This window comes from Ostrinia furnacalis, unplaced genomic scaffold (assembly GCF_004193835.3).
Source record: "Ostrinia furnacalis isolate ACB-3 unplaced genomic scaffold, ASM419383v2 OfSCF3549, whole genome shotgun sequence".
Classification (NCBI taxonomy): domain Eukaryota; kingdom Metazoa; phylum Arthropoda; class Insecta; order Lepidoptera; family Crambidae; genus Ostrinia; species Ostrinia furnacalis.
In genome coordinates this window covers 184,554-204,474 of record NW_021133788.1, presented here as the reverse complement: position 1 = coordinate 204,474, position 19,921 = coordinate 184,554, and the positions used below count along the sequence as shown (strand labels likewise).

Sequence of the window (19,921 nt, the reverse complement as noted above, 5' to 3'; positions counted from 1 at the left end):
GACAATTCTTTGTCATATTAAAAGCTGCCATAAATACTGGTCGCAAAAAAAAGTGCTGACAAGGATTCTTCATTTGCAATCTCAATAAAATTTTGTCGTTTGATTTTATTAAAAATTTGCCCTAAAAGTAAAATGATGAACTCAAAAAAACCTTATAAAATATAGTAGCCTCAAAACCATCATAATTTATTTAGTTATTGATACATACAAATCATTTTAGCGCTCCTGCACACGACGCCGCCACCGCTGATGCGCCGCCGCCGCGCCGTCAAAGCCGGACCAGTGAAATTATGCTTTGACGGCGCAGTGGCGGCGCGGCGGCGGTGCGGTAGCGGCGTCGTGTGCACGAGCGCTTATTTGACATTCAAGCTAAATAGGAACTAAATACACAACTATTGTATTGATAACATGAAGATAGAACACGCTTATTCCAAACTTAATGGATATATAATATGTTTAAAATGAATAAACGATGCATACTTTGGATATAGTAGTAGGTTCGTGGACTACTAAATTAAAGAACACTGATCCTCGATTCGCCCGTACTTCACCAGATGTTACCTCTGTACAATTTTTAACTTTAGGCCCTTTGCATAGTTCAAATGAGTTCACTTTTAAATCAAATTTTCCCTGAAACAAAGACGATAAGATAAGATAAAAAATTATTTCATAAGTTGTTTACATACTATAATACCTACAATTATTCCAATTATTTTACGTATTACAAAACAAAAATCATAATATCAGACTTTATTTTATTTCTTTTAAAACAGTACCTACCTATATCTGAAAATTAAAGGTTCCACAGTATTTAGCTTGGTGAGTTTGGCTCTATAAAGTCTTACAGAGACTACAGAAGATTTGAATCTTTTGTTTTCCTAGTGCATTTTGCCTGAAATACGGATTTCGGCACGCGTGCAGATAAGATCCACCTGTGTCACAGAATACATAATAGTAGCAACAGAAATTGCACTTCTTTGTGTAGGATCAGATGCCGACATTTTAACGGTAATAATAATAATGCGAAATATCCAACGCACATGGTGCATTCGAAATCGCACCTTACTACTACGCTCACAAGAGCGCATTTTTTTTGTGTTTAGAATTGATCTACGTCACCGCTCAAGCGTCAGGGTTGTATGAGCAAAGTAAAATAAATAAAAACTTAATTTTAAGAAGCATTTATTGTATTTACGATTAGAAAACTTTAATCTAGTGGAGTTTGTATAATCGTACCATCTCTAAAGTACCNTTTTTTTTTTATTATTTAAATCACTACAGTTAATTATTACTCCTAAATATTACAATTTTTCATTAAAGAAGAATAACAGTGCTGTTGGAATAATAAACCTTAATTGCGACGATGATCGACCGAGCGTGTATAGAAATACGCGTAAGCAAACAGGCGCGTGGCGGCCCGGACTGATTTGCAACTTGAAGTTGTCGGGCGCTGTAGGTAATTATCTCGGCCGGCATAGGCGAGTGACGGAGGCCTGCCTGTGTGTAATAACGCTGCTGGTTGCACACAGGACATAGATTTCGCATTGTGTGCCCGCAGCCAATCCGCGTTCCGCGTGCGTGTAGCCCGCGTATTAGTAAAAACCATGTATGAAATATTAAAACGCGGGCAGCCCGCATGCGCAATTTAATCCGCACGTGTGCTGAAATCCGCATGAGAGGCAAAAGGCACATTGAAGATTTGGTATTAAAATCCATTCACTTACATAAACCTTTTCTTTAATAGAATTTATGCTGGTAATAGCAATTATCATTGTAAGAAATGATACTTTCAGCATGACCAAGACCGCCATAATCACAAAAGATTATCTAAGTATTGCGCGAAAACTATTGACGTTTACAACAAAATACTGAAAATGCCTTTTGACTGAAATAAAGACTTATCTGATAGTTCCAATCGTTGCTCTAACTAAACGATGGGCTAATTATGCCTTGTTAATGTACATTTGTGTTAAATAATGTAACCTAACCCTGTTTCGTCTGTTTCCAATATTTTTTTAAATACCTACAGTCTACACATTTTATCTTTTGTCCCCAGAAAAGTAATAATATTGTTAAGGCACTGGTATTGGTATTTAAAAAAAAATCCCTGGGAGCTAACGTCCAGCAGATTTTTGCAACAAAAAATATTTAATGCATGAACACAGTTTTATAAAAAATAAAATCCGAACCCATCAATCGCAGAGGTGATGACGGATGGGTCTATCACTCTGCCAGTGTCACAATGGTAGCAAAATCAGCATATATTCAGAGCAAGTTTAGTAATGGAGCACCTAACCTGGTATTTGCTGGTCTATCAAAGTACTCAGCAATGCCGTCCCTACGACTGCAACGACAGTGATATCTTCAGAAGGCAAAGCTGAAATGCCTTTGGAAGAAATAAAAAAATATATAAGCATATCTTTGAAATTGTTAAGTCTTGGATTAATCATAGCTGCTGGAGGATTTTGGGCTGGCGCAGGAGTGGATAGCAGGCCTAAATACAGAGATGAGCAGACCCTGGTAGCAGGAACTATTTGGAGCCAGATTTTGATCCCTATAGGCCTACTAATATCCACGATAGTGAATGAAGAGCTTGAACATTTCATACATGGATATTTCCTAGTTACTGGTTTGATTCTAAAGTTTTCTACGGGTATAGTTTTGGTTAGTAAAATACTTTTAATTTATTGTGAGTTTAGTATTGATTGGGATGATTGGTGAGCCGGGGGCAGGTTTAGTTTAACAAGCCCCCAAGAGTCCAAAACGTTTATGCCAAGTCGAACAAGGCTTCCATTTTATAAGACATGTGAATTGATCATCATCATCAGTCATGATACTTCACTGTTAGACAGAAGTTTTCCCCAAGGAACTCCACAAAGCATTATCTTCCGCTTTCTCATCCAGTCACTGCCAGCTGTCTTATTAAATCTATCTGTGGAATCGCCACATGGCTTACCAAAAGGGATGCTCGTGCCTACCCAGCCTCTATTTAACTTTTTGCTCTTTCAGCTATCCTAACTTTTGTTACAGATAACATATGAATGCCTGTCTATAGTCAGGCAAAGGCGGTCAATCAGGCAAGTATCCGACACGAATCCAAGGCGAAAGAGAGTCGTCAGGTTCGAACTGGTGTATGATAAGATTTACTTATGTATAGGAATTTTGTCCCTTTTGGCTGGTGTTTTTACTTTAACCGATTTTGTTATACTTTTGATTTAAAAGCTTAATAAATGATTCTCTTTGGTCATTTTGTTTTTATGTTAAGTCTTCATAAAAGTAAATACAGAATCCACGATTGCTTCGCTACGAAACTGCAGCCCCAGATAGTTGAAAAGGCGCATCTAACATTTTTTTCGGATATGAGTTAAACTCAAGGACAGCTAAGAATTATTCAATTCAAATTATTTGAACTTAATATCACCGTTTTGACTTGATAATTTGTATTAGACGCGGCCTTTTAACTATCGGGGGCGGACCTAGCTAAAATTGGGCCAAGTCGCTGGAAGACTCACACATTATCTGTGTCTCAGATCAAAATAGACTTCGGCAATTTTGATTTAGTGCAATTCATTAGGTTTTAAAATTAGTCATCAAAATGTTTGTTTAAGCAACCACAACAATTAAATAAACCATAACAAACCCATGAAACTGACTTAGAAATTACAAGAATTCTAAATGTACACTTTGCAGAAAAGTATCAAAATTTTCAAACGAAAAATTATTCTCTGCTCTTGGACAATGTATCCCAGACTTTAAATAGTGGGGTTAAAAGTAAATAATACAATAACCACCCATTTAGGCAATCATGTAGTTTAGTGCTGTTTTTAACATTACTATAAAATAGTAAAATTGGATGCTGCATTTAATTCTATACATTTGTTTTATTTTCATAATAAAGTATAGATAGGTAGGTACTTACGTTTTCCATGCGGTTTCAAATATATTACAATGAATATGAAGATCTTTATCATATTCATGGTTTCCCTGACTCTACGATTTGTTAGTTTGAAGCAGGAAAAGAATTTCGTAAGTAAATGTTTTAATTATGTGTTATCAAGATACTAGCTGTGATCGCGACTTTATACCTACGCGTGAAAATATTTTGAATAATGTTTCTCTCTTTTTGCAACATTTTTTTTACGTTCTGCCTTCCTCAATAAATGGTCTATCCAACGCAAAATCTTACTTAAATCTTACCATTAAACAAAGAGAATATGTATATGTGTACTGTATACCTACTTCATAATCACTAATATTTCAGGGAAAATTCAATTTAATACTCGATGTATTCGAAGGCTGTAAAGGGCCGAAGACCAAAGATTGTTGCAACATAACCATTCACCGCCTTAACCAAACCGCCGTAGACTATGACGTACGCTTGAATAGGCCTATGACGTTAACTAAAGTAAGTAACTTTCATCGTATTAACATAGTATAATAATGAGTTTAATACGTCCTGAAATACATTTTTAACAATTTAAGGGATTACCCTTTACCCATAATGTTTATATAGTACCCACAAGGTGGATCGTTGACCTCATAAAGGTACAGGAAGGCGCTGGATGCAAGCTGCTATCTACTATTGGGGAAGGCCTATGTTCAGCGGTGGATGTCCTATGGCTGAAATGATGACCATGAAGGGACTCCCTTTTTCAAGAATTTGGCCTCAATTACTACCTAAGTTATCCCACCTATTCACTGCACCATTTTAATGAATTATTTTTTAGGGCAAAGTCACTGCCCGTACAAATGGTAGCGACTTTTTCAGGCTACAGTTGAAGAATCCATGCAACCATATTTTTTTGATGTCGATTTTGCAGACCGCTTTAAACATTACTCGAAAATGTGTTATTAATCCGGTAAGTACCTATTACCTACTTTTGCAACAGAATTACCACAACTATGACGTATTTTTCTCCCTGGCACCTAAAAATATCTGGCAAAATCTGGTACGCAAAGAACCGTTTTAAGATGCAGCAGTTTGGCTTTTGTGTTTTCTTCTATTTTCAACCGACGCACATTGACTTTTGTATTTCGCGTTTAAATTTGATCAAACCTAGTGCCTATACATATAATTTCTTATTCCAGGGCCATTACCACATGATTGCTGATATCAACAACATCGCGCAGTCTTACTACGGGGGCTTGTTCCTCTACGGCACTTTCCATTTTAGATCTCTCTTCTTGGCCGAAGACTGTAACTACTCGTGCACTGACGTTGTAGTTACGTTTGTACCAAAAAAAACTTAGTGCAAATTGGGGCGAATCTATAAGTAGAGCTGAGTTGCACCAACTTACATTAACCATAACTATAACCAGTGTTTTTGTATGGAGTTTGACAGATATTTGACGCTTGTTAAAGTTGAAGTAAGAAGGTGTTACTCAGCCTAATACTAACAGAATAAATTACCCTAAAAACACGTAGATATTAATTGAAATCATATTAATAAAGCTATTTTCCAAACTCTACAGGATTAATTCTTTGTAAAAAATATATCTAATGCATCAATATACATAAATAAAACGAATGTTTGTTTATTATTTCTTTAATAAAGTTTTGCAGTATTGCTTGTGCACTTAAACTATTATAATCTATAATAAATTATTTACAACTAATAGTTAAATAACGTAATGTACTTAATTAATAAAATATACATTTAGTCGAATGGGCAGTCCTCTTCAAAGTTCAGTTTAACGCAGTACATACCACGGGAGCTGTAACAAAAATAGTTGCATTATTCAAAATTAATAAAATTCCAATATGGGATAGGGCTAGCGATAATTTAAGACGATATTTTTATGTCAATTTTATCGACAAAAATGCCCATATAGAATATAAGCCCACTCACGAAGCCGGCGTGTCTTCTCCCAACATGATGGACCGCCTGTCCAACCTGATGCCCCACTTCCCACTCTCTTTGGGGCAGGAGGTGTCACACGGCACCCCCACTAGCTTGAGCCTCCGTCGCACTGAGGCGGCGAAGTAACAGGAGCTCTTGAAGTGGCTGCATCGAGATATTCCTGTAAATAACATGTTACGTATAGTAGAAAAAGAGCAGAATAGAGAAGATACTTGTAATAACTGTGATCGCAATAAAAATCATTTTATTTGATAAAAAAAAGCGGTTACAAAGGAGCGACTGATGCGCCTAAATAAACTTTCTTTATAATTTCTGCATCAATTGAATCGAAGAAATCGATAAGTAAAGTAGTGGGAAAGATTGATTTTATTTAGTCTAATGATTTGACAAAGTAAGCCAGTTTAGGGAGATCTCAACTTAATCATTTCATCAAACATTGAATTTTTTGATAGATCCAGTTTATTCTGTAACCTATTATTGATACCATTGAATAGAGCTTGTGAAGCACTTTTAGAATCAGTATTTAGTCTAATGATTGACAAAGTAAGCCAGTTTATTAGGGAGATCTCAACATAATCCACTAGCTGCTACTTTTTCCTTTTAAGATCTACCTTTGCTGGAGGGTATGAAATCTAAACTAGACTCACGCCCTTCATCATCATATGCCCCTTGCAGATTGGTTGCAAACTGGTTGCAGCCTGCCCCCATTAACGCAGAAGTTTGCGTGGCCCACCAATCCTGTCTCCCCCAAGAACCCTGCGTTGGTGTAGATGACGTACACAACATTCACATCATCTCTCACTGGATCTAGAATTTTTTCATACTCACGCATCATATGCCCCTTGCAGCCTGGTTGTAGCCTGCCCCCGTTGACGCAGTAATCCGCGTGGCCCACCAGCCCAGTCTCTCCTAGGTATCCGGTATTGGTGTTGATAACGTTGTACCTACACAACATTCACATCGTCTCTTACTGGATCTAGAATTTTTTCATACTCACGCATCATATGCCCCTTGCAGCCTGGTTGTAGCCTGCCCCCGTTGACGCAGAAATCCGCGTGGCCCACTAGCCCAGTCTCTCCCAAGAAACCAGCATTGGTATGGATGACATGCACCACGTGTGCATCATCTCTCCCCAACCTGAACAAACTGGAACCATACGCGTTGACTAGGGGCCGCGCTGGATCTAATCCTGAAAAGATATTGAGAAATATTTTTAAAGAACGTGGAGTTAACCTTACCTACTATAAGTAACTTGCATTGGTGTCGAGATATACATATTGTGACAACAATATTTTCCAATGTTATTGTTCATTTCTATGACGTCACACGATTTTCCATGGCATAATCTGTTCTAGATTTGAGGTACTAAGAAGGTAAGTATACAGCGGAAAAAGATATTGTTGCCGTTATGTTTGTAGCCCACCAAAATCTTATAGTAAGTTTAGTTCGTTTAAATAAGGAATTATTTTATTTATGATACAAATAAGTAGGGGCTTGTTAATTGATATGAGTGTTCACAAACATTATTGATAATGTTGTACCTCTACGCACATAGAAACAAAATAAAAATGGAGAAATTCGATAAGCAAACTGATGCTTTCTTACAAAGTTTTAAAGGACCTTCAAATGTTATGGTTTATTGACATTTCAATCGGTTTGATAGTGTTGTAATTGCAGTTGTTATCTCCTTTGGTTTAATTAAAAGTTAAGTGATAGTCAAATGTTTACATAGTTATGACATTATGGAAAAAATAAGAGTTTATAAATCCTTCTCGATTTATCATAATAGGTATTACCTGAGTAATTATAATAATTAGCTGGGCTCGACACTTACTTTATAATTAAATTCATTATTTATTGCTACAGTTACATTATGATATTCTAAATATATCATAAACTAATTTAGCATTATTAAGAGGTCTTAAAATAAGATCTAATTCCAATTCCGCGTATGTAGGCCCTTTTTGCACTAAGGCGGTTATCACACTGCGCCGCGCTCCGCCGCGGAGCGCGGGGCGACAGATAAACGTACAAGTCCTTTTTTCCTATGAAACTTTTTGACTGAAAGGACAAATTGAATGTGTTAGTCATTGTATGCAAGTACCTCAGTTTGTATAGAAAACACGCGCGGCACTTCACACTGACAACGCGTCCGCGCGCGTGATTTTTTATATGAAAATCACGCGCTCCGCGGCGGAGCGCGGCGCAGTGTGATAACCGCCTAACACGTCCAGAATGTAGCTTACCATATCGTTCCTTACTAAGTAATATTTATTGTGCAATTTTGTTTACAACATGAAATTCAAACGCCTGAAAACAAGTTATCAACTACACCAACTCTATCGGGCCGCTCAGTTAAGTTTCATACACTCATATTATGTAACTACCTACAATAACATACCTATATTGCTTCAAAACAATCAGCGTGTATGCTCGAACGATAGACATAAGTACTAAAATAATGCTTCGTTTGTCGAGTCTGCCGATAGCTTATCCGAAAAAGTCATTATTACTGTGCTTGGCGTTATCTACGGTTATCAAGTTCAAGAAAAAACTTCTATTTATCTCCAGTTATTCTATTATAGGTGTAGTACCTATTGAGATTTCATTTTATAAACTTAAGCATGATAGGTAGGTACTCACTTTAAACTATTGACTAAAAAGGCAATTACCCACCTGTCTGTTTCTTAAAACGTAACGTGACTGATATGGAAACCTTATCATAGACCATTTTTGTACATAAAATATCATCTCAATAAATCTAGATGCCATATCAACATAATAATTATACCTATACTAAGTAGATAATAGAATTTGTCGCTCCTCGTTAGAGATGAAAGAGATAGTAATGAAAATAATAGAATCCTGTGTTCTGAAATCAACATCATAAACTGAATTTAAAAATCGATAAAGCAATGAATCCATTAGTAAATGTAATCCATACTAATATTATAAATGCGATAGTAACTCTGCCTGTCTGTCTGTCTTGCTTTCGCGCCTAAACCACTAAACTTATTTTTATGAAATTTGGCTTAGAGATTTGAGTCCCGGGACCTTTCTCGGGATATAGGATAGTTTTTATCCCGGTTTTTGAAACAGGAACGAGCGTGATAAAAATTTTCTGTAACAGACAAAATTCCACGCGGGCGAAGCCGCGGGCGGAAAGCTAGTATGACAATAAAACATCATTAATACATTTATCGGAATTTATAGTATCTTACCTTCCTGGCATGACACCTGTATATAATCATGTATTTTTATTTTGTTCATTTATTTATGCACGAAACTAGACCTTTCAAGCGTACAATGTAGGTGGCAATTGGTAAGATTGAAAATGCTTGAGTATCTAAGTAAAAACCAAATTGATATGAAAAATTAAGACGTGGAGCTAAAGATTATGTTATCGTCGGCTTATCAACCCGCGTGTTGTTGTGTGGGATCATATTTAACTAGAAGAGCCGGCCGGCTTCTTACTTCGCGGGAGACCGCCGGCTGAGACACACGTGGTGAACAGGAATAACGAAAATGGCCAAAGTTGAAGTTAAATACACTAAGGTTAGTTCATTTTGTACTATTTATTTTGGGATACAATTCACAGTATTTTTATTTAAGTATCAAATATTTTTGTAAATTGAAAATATTACGGCATACCCAAATATGTCATCAATTTTCTTTATACATTCCTCGTTTTGTAATTCTCATATTTCCGGTTACTACATAAATTCTCTAAAATTTTGAATTAAAAAAAAATAGAAATTGTAGAGTGGGTAGTGGGTACTCTACACTAAGGAAATTAAGTGCTCATTATTTTTATTCGGGTCTTGTTCTACTTTTCAAAAATAAATTATATCTCTAAAATAAAATAATATTTAAAAATAGCATTTAACACCGAGTTTGATAAAAAAAAATTGAGTATGTATCCAAATTTCATAGCGGACGCAATGATCCAAGTAAAGATCGAAATACTAGGTACATCCATTAATTAAAATTTATTTGCTTTTCACTAATTCACTTAAACTGTAAAAAAAACCTTGCCTCATGTTATTTCTAAACCTTAGGTACGTTCTTAGAACTGCATGTTTCCATAAACAACAACTCCTTGAAGTAACTGTACAATTCCTGATTGATATTTAATCAAAAGAATAATGGACATAGGTATTAATTGTTTTAAGCAAGTTATGTCCTACTAATAAATATTGAAGAAAACATCGGCAAATTCATACATTATTTGTATAGTATTTACTAAAATGTAAAATGTTTGTTAACATTTTTAACATGTATAAAAAATCATCTGGGATATTTCATTAAACACATTCATACCATGCATTCTTGTTATCAACAAATGCAATTCAAAGAACCATTATTATGTCCACACTTATTATGTCCAATCTCTAGTTTAAGTAGTTTGATAATTTGTAATTGAACTTTAGAGATTAATAAGTACAATAACTATTTAAGATTACCCCTCCCTTTTAGAACTATTCGAATTAAATTATTCACTATAGCGTAAGTATATCGTTACAACACACCCACACCAATTGAATCAATTTGTCCTTGATTTTATTTGATTTAACAGCATCGACTTGGTGTCGTCTTTATTTACACGTCGAAGTAAATTGTAGATACAATTTGAAATTGTGACTCATAGATGTTCTTTTGTCATTTTTATTTATAAAAATAATAATAATGTTATTCTAAACTATCCTATGGATGTTTATTTATTACTCTGTCACGAAAAAACTACTGAATGGATTTAGATGAAACTTAACTTTTTATACATCCGAATAAAATATATATACATATGATTAATAGGATATTAATTTATAACGATCTGTGACACAAGCTAAATTTCACGCGGGCGAAGCCGTAGGTAAAACCTCTTCTGAATTCAAAAGTAGGTAAGTAACCTAGTACATCTAGTCATCTCATAAGTATAAACAATGAAACAAACCCAGTCATTGTAGAAGTACGTCAATATTACAAACGTGCAAACGATGATTTGCAGGCCACCCAGCAGCGCAATACTGAAATCATTGTCAAGGCCGTGCGCTAAAAATAATCTTGAAATCCGAATCGGAACTGAGTGGAAATTCGAACATTACTTCGAAATTAGCATTCTTGGAGTACATTACATTACAAAATTTGGAAAATAAAAACGTTAGGAAAATCGATCTAAGATTTACAGGTTTAAATACGCACGTGCCAAGTGACAATAATGCTCATCCATTCATTAATATTCAAAATATGAGTTCACGTCTGTAAACATTCAAATTTATGTTAAACAACGACGAACGTGAAAACATTCATAAACAGGTAAGAATACTACCTAAAGAAAATAACCATAATGATTAATAAACTTTACCTTCGACTGTTCCTGGTATTGAGTAAAAAATACATAATAGCTAAACAAGGGGTAGCTGTTTTTGGTCTTAATTTCAAGCAAAAGTGAAATGTTTTTTTTAATTACCTAGTTTAGAAAAATAGATCTTTAAGTGCAGTTGACGTGACGGCACATCAAGATAACCATAGAACGTGCCTTTGATTTCACTGAAAGAGAACATGACAAAAGACACTTGAATAAGTAGCCGTGAGTTACAATACCGCAACCATTGTGTGCGGTGGTCGATGGGCCGCTGTAATTTCAAACTTCCGCGTAGGTAAGTAGGCAATAGCAATCAAACGCACCCAAGTGCTCATTGTTGACAATGATAACATCGATAAACACTCTATAAATGATGAAGTGGAAAATATTTACCTACCTACAGGGTGAATGTGAAATGGACTGATAGAGAGATATTGTAGGATTCGGATCGATACCTGTCACAGATCCAAATCTGTTGTACAAGTTATTGCTCCACAATCTTACGCTAGGTAAATAAATAAGATAATAATAGGTATCTTATTATTCCGTATTTCACAATGATTTGTAATCGGTTGTAGGTTTTGCAACTAGATATATCGATACCTCTGNGCATAGAGATAGTTTGAGTCCCGGGAAAGAACATAGGATAGTTTTTATCCCGGTTTTTGAAACAGGGACGCGCGCGATAAAGTTTTTCTGTGACAGACAAAATTCCACGCGGGCGAAGCCGCGGGCGGAAAGCTAGTATTATTTATAAATGCGAAAGTAACTCTGTCTGTCTGTCTGTCTGTCTGTCTGTTACGCTTTCCCGCTTAAACCTCGCCACCGATTTTGATGAAATTTGGCATAGAGATAGTTTGAGTCCCGGGAAAGAACATAGGATAGTTTTTATCCCGGTTTTTGAAACAGGGACGCGCGCGATAAAGTTTTTCTGTGACAGACAAAATTCCACGCGGGCGAAGCCGCGGGCGGAAAGCTAGTAATTAATAATGTTAGACTTACCTAGTAGGTAATATGGTCCATATTCTTTTAAGAAATTCATACTAAGTAAAAATCTTCTCATTTAACTTTTCCCACACAAAAAGATTTAGAACCTTAGCACCTAAATCACCTGGCTAGTGATTTTTACATACTTTATAATATTAAACGTAGTTATTATGTTTAATCATTTTGAAAAATATTTATTGGCATAGCTGGGCACCGTTAATCAAATAGTTAACTTCGTTAATCGTTAAACCGTTAATAAAAAAATTAACTTCGTTAAACGTTAAAACGTTACATTTCGCAAGATTTAACGCAAGTTAACGTTAATCGTTAATCCGTTAACACATAATAATAAAACGAAAAAAAAAATGTAGGTATGCAAGGTTCAAATAATTGCGAAAGCTTGTATCGCGCATGAAAGGACAGTGCCAATCCATGTATGGAAGTTGGACCAAGTGCTGCCCAGAATATAAATAATAAATAAATAATAAATAATCTTTGGACAATTTCACACAGCGCCAGCTAGCCCCAAAGTAAGCAACTTAATGCTTGTGTTATGGGTGCTAGCTTAACGGATATACTACTTATATACTTTTTTTTTTAAATACATNTAACTTCGAAAAAAAAGTGCATTCACGGTTTTTAGTAGATTTAGTCTCAACTGACACTATATTTTCCCATGTTGTGCAAATATTTTTCCTACTAGATTAATATTAGCTGATCCAAATAACTTTAGAAACTATACTTATTTATTATAATTGTTAGTACCTACAGTAAAAGTGGTTTGACCAAGGGCGTTAGTCAAAATTACTAGGAAATCATTAAAAACAATTGATAAGTGTAGCATTTGTGTGATTTGTGCATAGAAAATAACTACACCTCAAGGTACTACAGTAAGGTGACTTTTTTTTCTCATAATACTTTAACAAATCTAGCTTCTTAATTTTTAAAATTTTTGTGAAATCATCAAAAACATCATAAAAACATGCTATAACATGTATTCATTTTCTTAATCATCTTTTAATAATTTACCTAATCATCTTTTAAATTAACCTGACAAATACGTAGTTTCTTCAAATATGAGAAATAATAAAAAAGCAACATTACTTTACCCGATGTAGGTAGGTAGATGTCATCATTTAATATGTACAGACGACGGCACGTCAACGTAACCACTGTGGGTTCTTGAGCAGTTGTAATAGGGGCGAGTTTGCAACAAAAATGGGTAACCTGATGTGCTGTCGTATGTACAATCACATAAATACACTCTAAAATAGTTTTATTGCACATTTTTGATGANTGCTAGACCCAAAACGTGTTTGCATACATATTTTGTTAAAAATTCAGTCGCCCCGCCCCATTCGAATTCGCGCGCTGTAACAATCTGTAGTTTTCATTAATAAAGCGTATCAAAAATAAAACCGACTCCAAAAAACCTACACTAAAAAGTAGAAAAATAATTACTAATTACCTACTTATTCATTAGGACGAATTAATATTTATGTAGGTATACCATGATTGATACTTTTGGAGTCGGTGCAGGCAAACTTTACATGTTTCATAATCTTGGCACCGACTCCAGAAGTATCAATCATGGTATACCTACATAAATATTAATTCGTCCTAATGAATAAGTAGGTAATTACTAATTGAAGTCGGTTAAAAAGTAGAAAAATAATTACTAATTACTAATTAGTAATTATTTTTCTACTTTTGAACCGACTTCAAAAAAGGAGGAGGTTATATGTTCGACTGTATGTATGTTTTTTTTTTCTATGTATGTTCACCGATTACTCCGTCAATTGTGGACCGATTTTCAAAATCCTTTTTTTGTTCGATAGGGTACACTTCTGAGGTGGTCCCATTGTCACCAAGTCAGGATCTGATGATGAGTATTTGCTCCTGGAAATCATCATCTCATATTGATGAGCTGATGATAGATCTTAATGCTTAGGAGTTGGAGGATAATCCTTTAATTTTATAGATAAGGAGAGTTTGTAAAGTATTCAAGTGTTTACATCAGATATTCATCATCACGATGAACTGGTCATGGTAGGTACAACTCCTTAATGCTTAGGAGTTGGAGGATAATTCTTTAAATATTATAAGTACAAATAGACCAACAGTTGTATTCTTTCATGTTTTTAAGGTGGACTGACGGTGTAAGGTCTTTTTAGGTTTCCTATATGGTAACCTGTATTTTGTAGGGAATATTATTTTACACTAGACATGAAGAATATGGTCTTAGTGTACTGCCTACCTTCAGTGGTAACATCAAGGTAATAATTAAGTAGTTAACTAAAAAGTAAGAAATAAGTAAAATTTTATTAAAAAAAACCGACTCCAAAAAACCTACACTAATAAATAAAACATACCTTAACGACCTGGTTTTTCTTGTGTTGGGAAATAACTGAAAAAGGTGTGAAAAAAATCATGTTTATTTCTAATTAAATCCATTGTTACTCCCTTACAATGTATGAAACTTGTGTCTGTTTTCTACTTCTACTAAAAGATAATTTTACTGGCTATCGCATGATATTAAATATTTGCTTATTAATGTTAAGTTACCCACGCTATCACTTGTTTTTGAAGGAAGAGGTGAAAACTTAAAATTAAAAACTTAAATCCTTGTAAATATGCGAGAAATGGGTCAAGCCCCAAATTTAAAATATTTTCACCGATAAAATTGTCCATAGATTATGCCCTTAAAGTTTGATCACTACATGCCCGGACACACTGTATACATATAGGTAGGTACACCTATCATATTTCGAATTGTGCAATGGTTGAAAATTGAATATAGGTAGGTAGTGTGTAACCTACTTATCAATTAAATCTACGTAGCAATATATGAAAACAGGTAAAACATTAAAATAAAAGTTGTAAATTTTCATAAAAAGATTGATTTGAACGTTCTTCTAAAATACGCAAGAAAATTCCATTGTTACGAGTATACTACACAAGCTGTAAACAGTTTCAACCTGTGTCTGAAATGTTATTTTTATTTTGTTAGCTATAACTTTTATAGAAAGTTTTGTAAATTGTATTTATCACAGCCTACAATTCGCGATACTTTATATCAGGTATAATGTATTTTATATCAGTGTAGTTATCACTTGCCTACTCTTGCATAATGTTTTATATGTTTGACATTGAACTTATCACTGTATAAACAAACATGATTATGCTAGTTCATGATCTTTGTTTACATAGTTTTGATAGAATCCAAACCATAAAAACTAGTTTAAATATCCAACAAAACACGAAAAACAACAACAACAAGCATAAGAATTTTATAGCATTTTAGATGCAAATTGTTTAATCATTTTGTACGAAGCCTTTTTTGTAAAAAAAATACATCGGGGCTGATTCTAGTACATTTTCCTTTTCGGGACTTCAAGTTTATAATAATTCTGATGTCAAACAAATCTAACATAGAATTAAAGGTATGTTAAACACCGTAAAAGTACTGTAACAACTTAATACTCGTACTTTACGTCAGGCGTCTCGATAAACATGGAGTGCCTTCAAAATACAAAGTTCTCTTTACTAATACTTGGTTAATTCCTTTCACAGTTGTTCATCAACAACGAATGGGTGGATGCCGTCAGCAAGAAGACCTTCCCCACCATCAACCCTGTTGATGAGACCGTCATCGCTCAAGTGGCCGAAGGTGATAAGGTAACAAAAATAATTGTCATCAAGTTATAAGTATCTAGTGGCACATATCTTATCGATAATGATATAATAGATACTCGTGCTAATTTTGTCCTGAATTATTCGTGACTTGCAAAAGGCGCTTTAGTAGAAAATTTGAGAAACACCATTTATGTGTCCTTAAATAGACTGCTTAAGGTAAGGGTACCTCCCTTAAGTTAATTTACCAGCTCTTTGGACATTACACATAAATAAACTCATGTCTATTTCAAGGCTGACATCGACTTGGCCGTAGCAGCCGCCAAAAAGGCGTTCCACCGCTATTCAGAATGGCGCACCATGGACGCTTCCCAAAGAGGCCGTCTGCTGCTCAAGCTAGCTGACCTCGTGGACAGAGACGCCAAGTACTTGGGCCAGCTCGAGACCTTGGACAACGGCAAGCCAGTGAAGCAGGCTGAAACCGAAGCGCTATGGTCAGCCAGTATCCTGAGATACTTCGCCGGCAAAGCCGATAAAATCTTCGGGCAGACCATCCCTGCTGGTAAGTTATGCTAACATGCACAAGACAAAATTATTATTAAGTTCAAATAGATGTATTTGAAATACAAAGGTATGCTTTGTATATTTTTCAGACGGTGAAGTGGTCACTTTCACACTGAAGGAACCCGTTGGTGTGTGCGGTCAAATCCTGCCATGGAACTACCCCATCCCCATGTTTGTATGGAAAATCGCACCCGTCCTAGCCTCTGGTGAGTGGATTACAACCAATAATCCTTAGTTAAGTTAAAACGTTATCATTTATGTTGTTAAACTGAAAACACAACTCTTTTTGTCACCAGGTTGCACCACGGTTATTAAGCCAGCGGAACAGACCCCGCTGACTGCACTGGCCATGGCTGCGCTCATCAAGGAAGCCGGCGTCCCCGCAGGTGTCATCAACGTCGTCCCCGGCTACGGACCCACCGCTGGTGGTGCCCTGACCCACCACCCCGATGTTGACAAGATTGCTTTCACTGGATCCACTGAGGTGTGTGTTTTCGAGAGTAGATTTATTAGTTTTTCTTGCACCTTGACTATAGATTTTCATATACTTCTTGATCTTTTAAGGTTGGACGTATAATCATGAATGCAGCTGCTGCCGTCAACCTCAAGCGCATCACACTTGAGCTCGGTGGCAAGAGCCCTCTTGTGGTCTTCAACGATGCTGACGGTAAATACCATGACATTATATACACCATGACATTTTTACATCCGCTTGGTGCCTCTATTTAACAATCCTTAATAATTTGACAATTTCAGTTGACAAAGCAGCTGATATCGCTCACCGAGCTGCTTTCGCCAACGCTGGTCAGTGCTGCGTCGCCGGAACCAGGACCTACGTCCAGTCTGGTATCTACGACAAGTTCGTCGCTAAATCCGCCGAAATTGCCAAGAAGAGGACCGTCGGCAACCCTTACACTGATGTGGAACAGGGACCTCAGGTAAATTATATTACTTCATATCATATCTTCAATCATTTCTGCTTCGATTCGCCCAAAAACACCGCTTGCAATATTCATATCCCCTTTACACAAGAACCTGAATATGTTTCTTATACTTAGTTTTAATAATAAACCCATATTTTGCTAACAAAATAAAACTTAAAGTAAATCTCCCATTGCTTACAGATCGACAAGGAGATGTTCGACAAAGTGATGGGCTACATCGACGCCGGAAAGAAGGGTGGTGCCAGGTGCATCGCTGGTGGTGAGCGCCAAGGCAAAGTAGGCTTCTTCGTCCAACCCACCGTCTTCGCTGACGTCAAGGATGACATGAAAATCTCCAGGGAAGAGGTAATTTTTGGAATTCGGAATTTCTTTGACTGGCAAGTTTCTTTGACTGTTACGCCAAATATTCTGCACAATTTTTTATCAGATTATTAAATCTATAAGATTTTGATCATAGTTTGCACGCACAAATCAAATCAGTGATAAGATAATAATATACTATCTTCTAACTTATGAAAGCAAATATCTCACTAATTTCGATATCTTCCAGATCTTCGAACCGCTTCTTTCAGTATATTCTTAATAACTTATGTATTCCAGAGATCTTGGGATCGCTTATGTCAGTAGAGTCTCAATAACTTATTTCTTCCAGATCTTCGGGCCGGTGCAAAGCATCCACAAGTTCGAGACCTTCGAGGAGGTCGTGGACCGCGCCAACAACTCCAACTACGGCCTGGGCGCTGGTGTAATCACCAATGACATCACCACCGCCATGGCTTTCATCAAGCATGTGCGAGCTGGTTCCATGTGGTCAGTTTCTTAACTTATTTTTATTTATATTAAGAGTTAGGTATTTAACAGCCTTAGTGCGAATACCAAAAAGCAATCACAGACAAAAAATCGATGTTTAATTTTATTCTACTCACGGTAAAACTGATTTTTCAACATAAAAAATACTGCCTGATTGAGATTGGCACTGCCCTCAAAATTATCGTCCCGCCCGTATCAGTACCACCTACACACAATTAGATACTTATAGTGGGACGGTACAGTGTCCTTAAAAAAATATTAATTTCGTGAATTTGATTGCAAAATCACACCTATTACGACTACGACTAGGTACATAAGGTGTCCCGATTAGCCAGGTTCGTGTGCTGCACTATCTGTAACGAATAGTACCTACTCATTATACTATGCTAATAGTGAACGTTATTTTTTTTTTTTTTTTTTTTTTATATTAAGTAATTTTTTTATTTATATTTTTTTTTATTTATATTATTTAAGTTTGAATTCTATATTTTCTTTCAGGGTGAACACCTACGAGCATGTCACTCCCCAGACACCATTCGGTGGATTCAAGGAGTCTGGAATTGGCCGTGAATTGTAAGTATTCTTTTATATCGTAAAGAAAATTGTGATATTACAAGAACGATACTCAAAGTTAGGATACCTACCTAAACCTGAATGGTTTATAATCACCTGTCATTTCGATAATATCTATGAAGAATTTAACATTTTACTACTATTGTTTTAAAGGCTTGTTTGAGATGATGTTCCTTTAGATTTGTTTTTTTTTTCTTTCATTGAATCCCTTATTTTTCTGCGTGCATAGTGCTGACAGAAAGCTGGATTTTAACACATTATGAATTTTCTTTTTTAACAGGGGTGAAGACGGTATCTCCGCATACCTAGAGAACAAGACTGTGTCCTTCAGCCTCCCCAAGAAGCCCTTGCTGTAAACATAATACAGTAATACTGACTGATACCAAAACTTATCCATATTTACACATTTGTTTTTTTTTTTTAAATAAACCTTTACATTTTATACTTTTGTTTCATTTTATACGATTTTAATAGGATGTGGAATGTTAAGAGCACTATTAAGTACTACAAGTATTTTAGCCGTAGGAGATATAGAATACAAGGCGCTAAAAAATTAAAATACCAATATCCCGAATATAGCAACAATTTAAAAATAATTTAGAATCTATAGGAATGTTCCCATAGATTCCAAATTATTATTAATTTAGTAAGATATTATTTTACAAAGAGAGGGTCAATTTTATTTCCTTTTTCAAAATGAGCTTAGTTTTCTTCATTATCAAATTAAATTATTAAAAACCTAACTTTGTAAATATACTTGAAAATGGTATGGGTATGCCATAAACACAGATGTTTTGTTTAATATTTAAAACTAGAACCGCATAAAATTTAAATATAATAAGTTGTACATACCTACCTTTAACCGGTCGAACGAGCCTACAGTATTAGAATTATTGCCGTAGACACACACGGCCTAAATAAATCAGACGATTCAAAAGTATGATTAATTTAATATCGTACTTATTTTTAGTAGTTTAACTTGGTGCCTAGTCCTACAAGTTACAAGGTAGGTTGTAAAATTAAATCAACGAAACTGAAACGCAGTTAGACTGAACTATCCTCACAGAATAAGTTATAGTATACTATACCAAATTTTACTAATCTTAATATAAAAATAAGGTCATGAAAAATAATTTTACAAGGTACAATTACCTACCATAAAATTATTTGAAACAGTATTAATGTCT

At 35.4% G+C, this 19,921-nt stretch overlaps 3 protein-coding genes across 3 annotated transcripts in view; 2 read left to right on the top strand and 1 right to left on the bottom strand.

Moving 5' to 3' along the window:
• Positions 1–2,254: 2,254 nt before the first annotated feature.
• Positions 2,255–3,219, top strand: LOC114358000 (uncharacterized). The gene is made up of 2 exons (XM_028311850.1): positions 2,255–2,664; positions 3,031–3,219. Exons 1-2 carry the CDS (start codon positions 2,383–2,385, stop codon positions 3,217–3,219), a joined length of 471 nt encoding a protein of 156 aa, XP_028167651.1. The 5' UTR covers positions 2,255–2,382.
• A 2,329-nt stretch (positions 3,220–5,548) lies between these two features.
• The window catches only part of LOC114357986 (phospholipase A1), a 31,823-nt gene continuing 17,450 nt past the window's right edge, over positions 5,549–19,921 (bottom strand). Inside the window, exons 6-8 of the mRNA XM_028311826.1 lie at positions 6,859–7,050; positions 5,850–6,021; positions 5,549–5,715 (exon numbers count right to left, since the gene is read on the bottom strand). Coding sequence (XP_028167627.1) covers positions 5,658–5,715; positions 5,850–6,021; positions 6,859–7,050 — 422 coding nt within the window. The 3' untranslated portion in view covers positions 5,549–5,657. The remainder of the gene's footprint in view (positions 5,716–5,849; positions 6,022–6,858; positions 7,051–19,921) is intronic.
• Positions 9,282–19,176, top strand: LOC114357983 (aldehyde dehydrogenase X, mitochondrial-like). The gene is made up of 11 exons (XM_028311824.1): positions 9,282–9,416; positions 15,784–15,888; positions 16,138–16,405; positions 16,497–16,613; positions 16,704–16,891; positions 16,972–17,074; positions 17,164–17,345; positions 17,532–17,696; positions 18,004–18,161; positions 18,660–18,734; positions 19,015–19,176. Exons 1-11 carry the CDS (start codon positions 9,387–9,389, stop codon positions 19,088–19,090), a joined length of 1,467 nt encoding a protein of 488 aa, XP_028167625.1. The 5' UTR covers positions 9,282–9,386; the 3' UTR covers positions 19,091–19,176.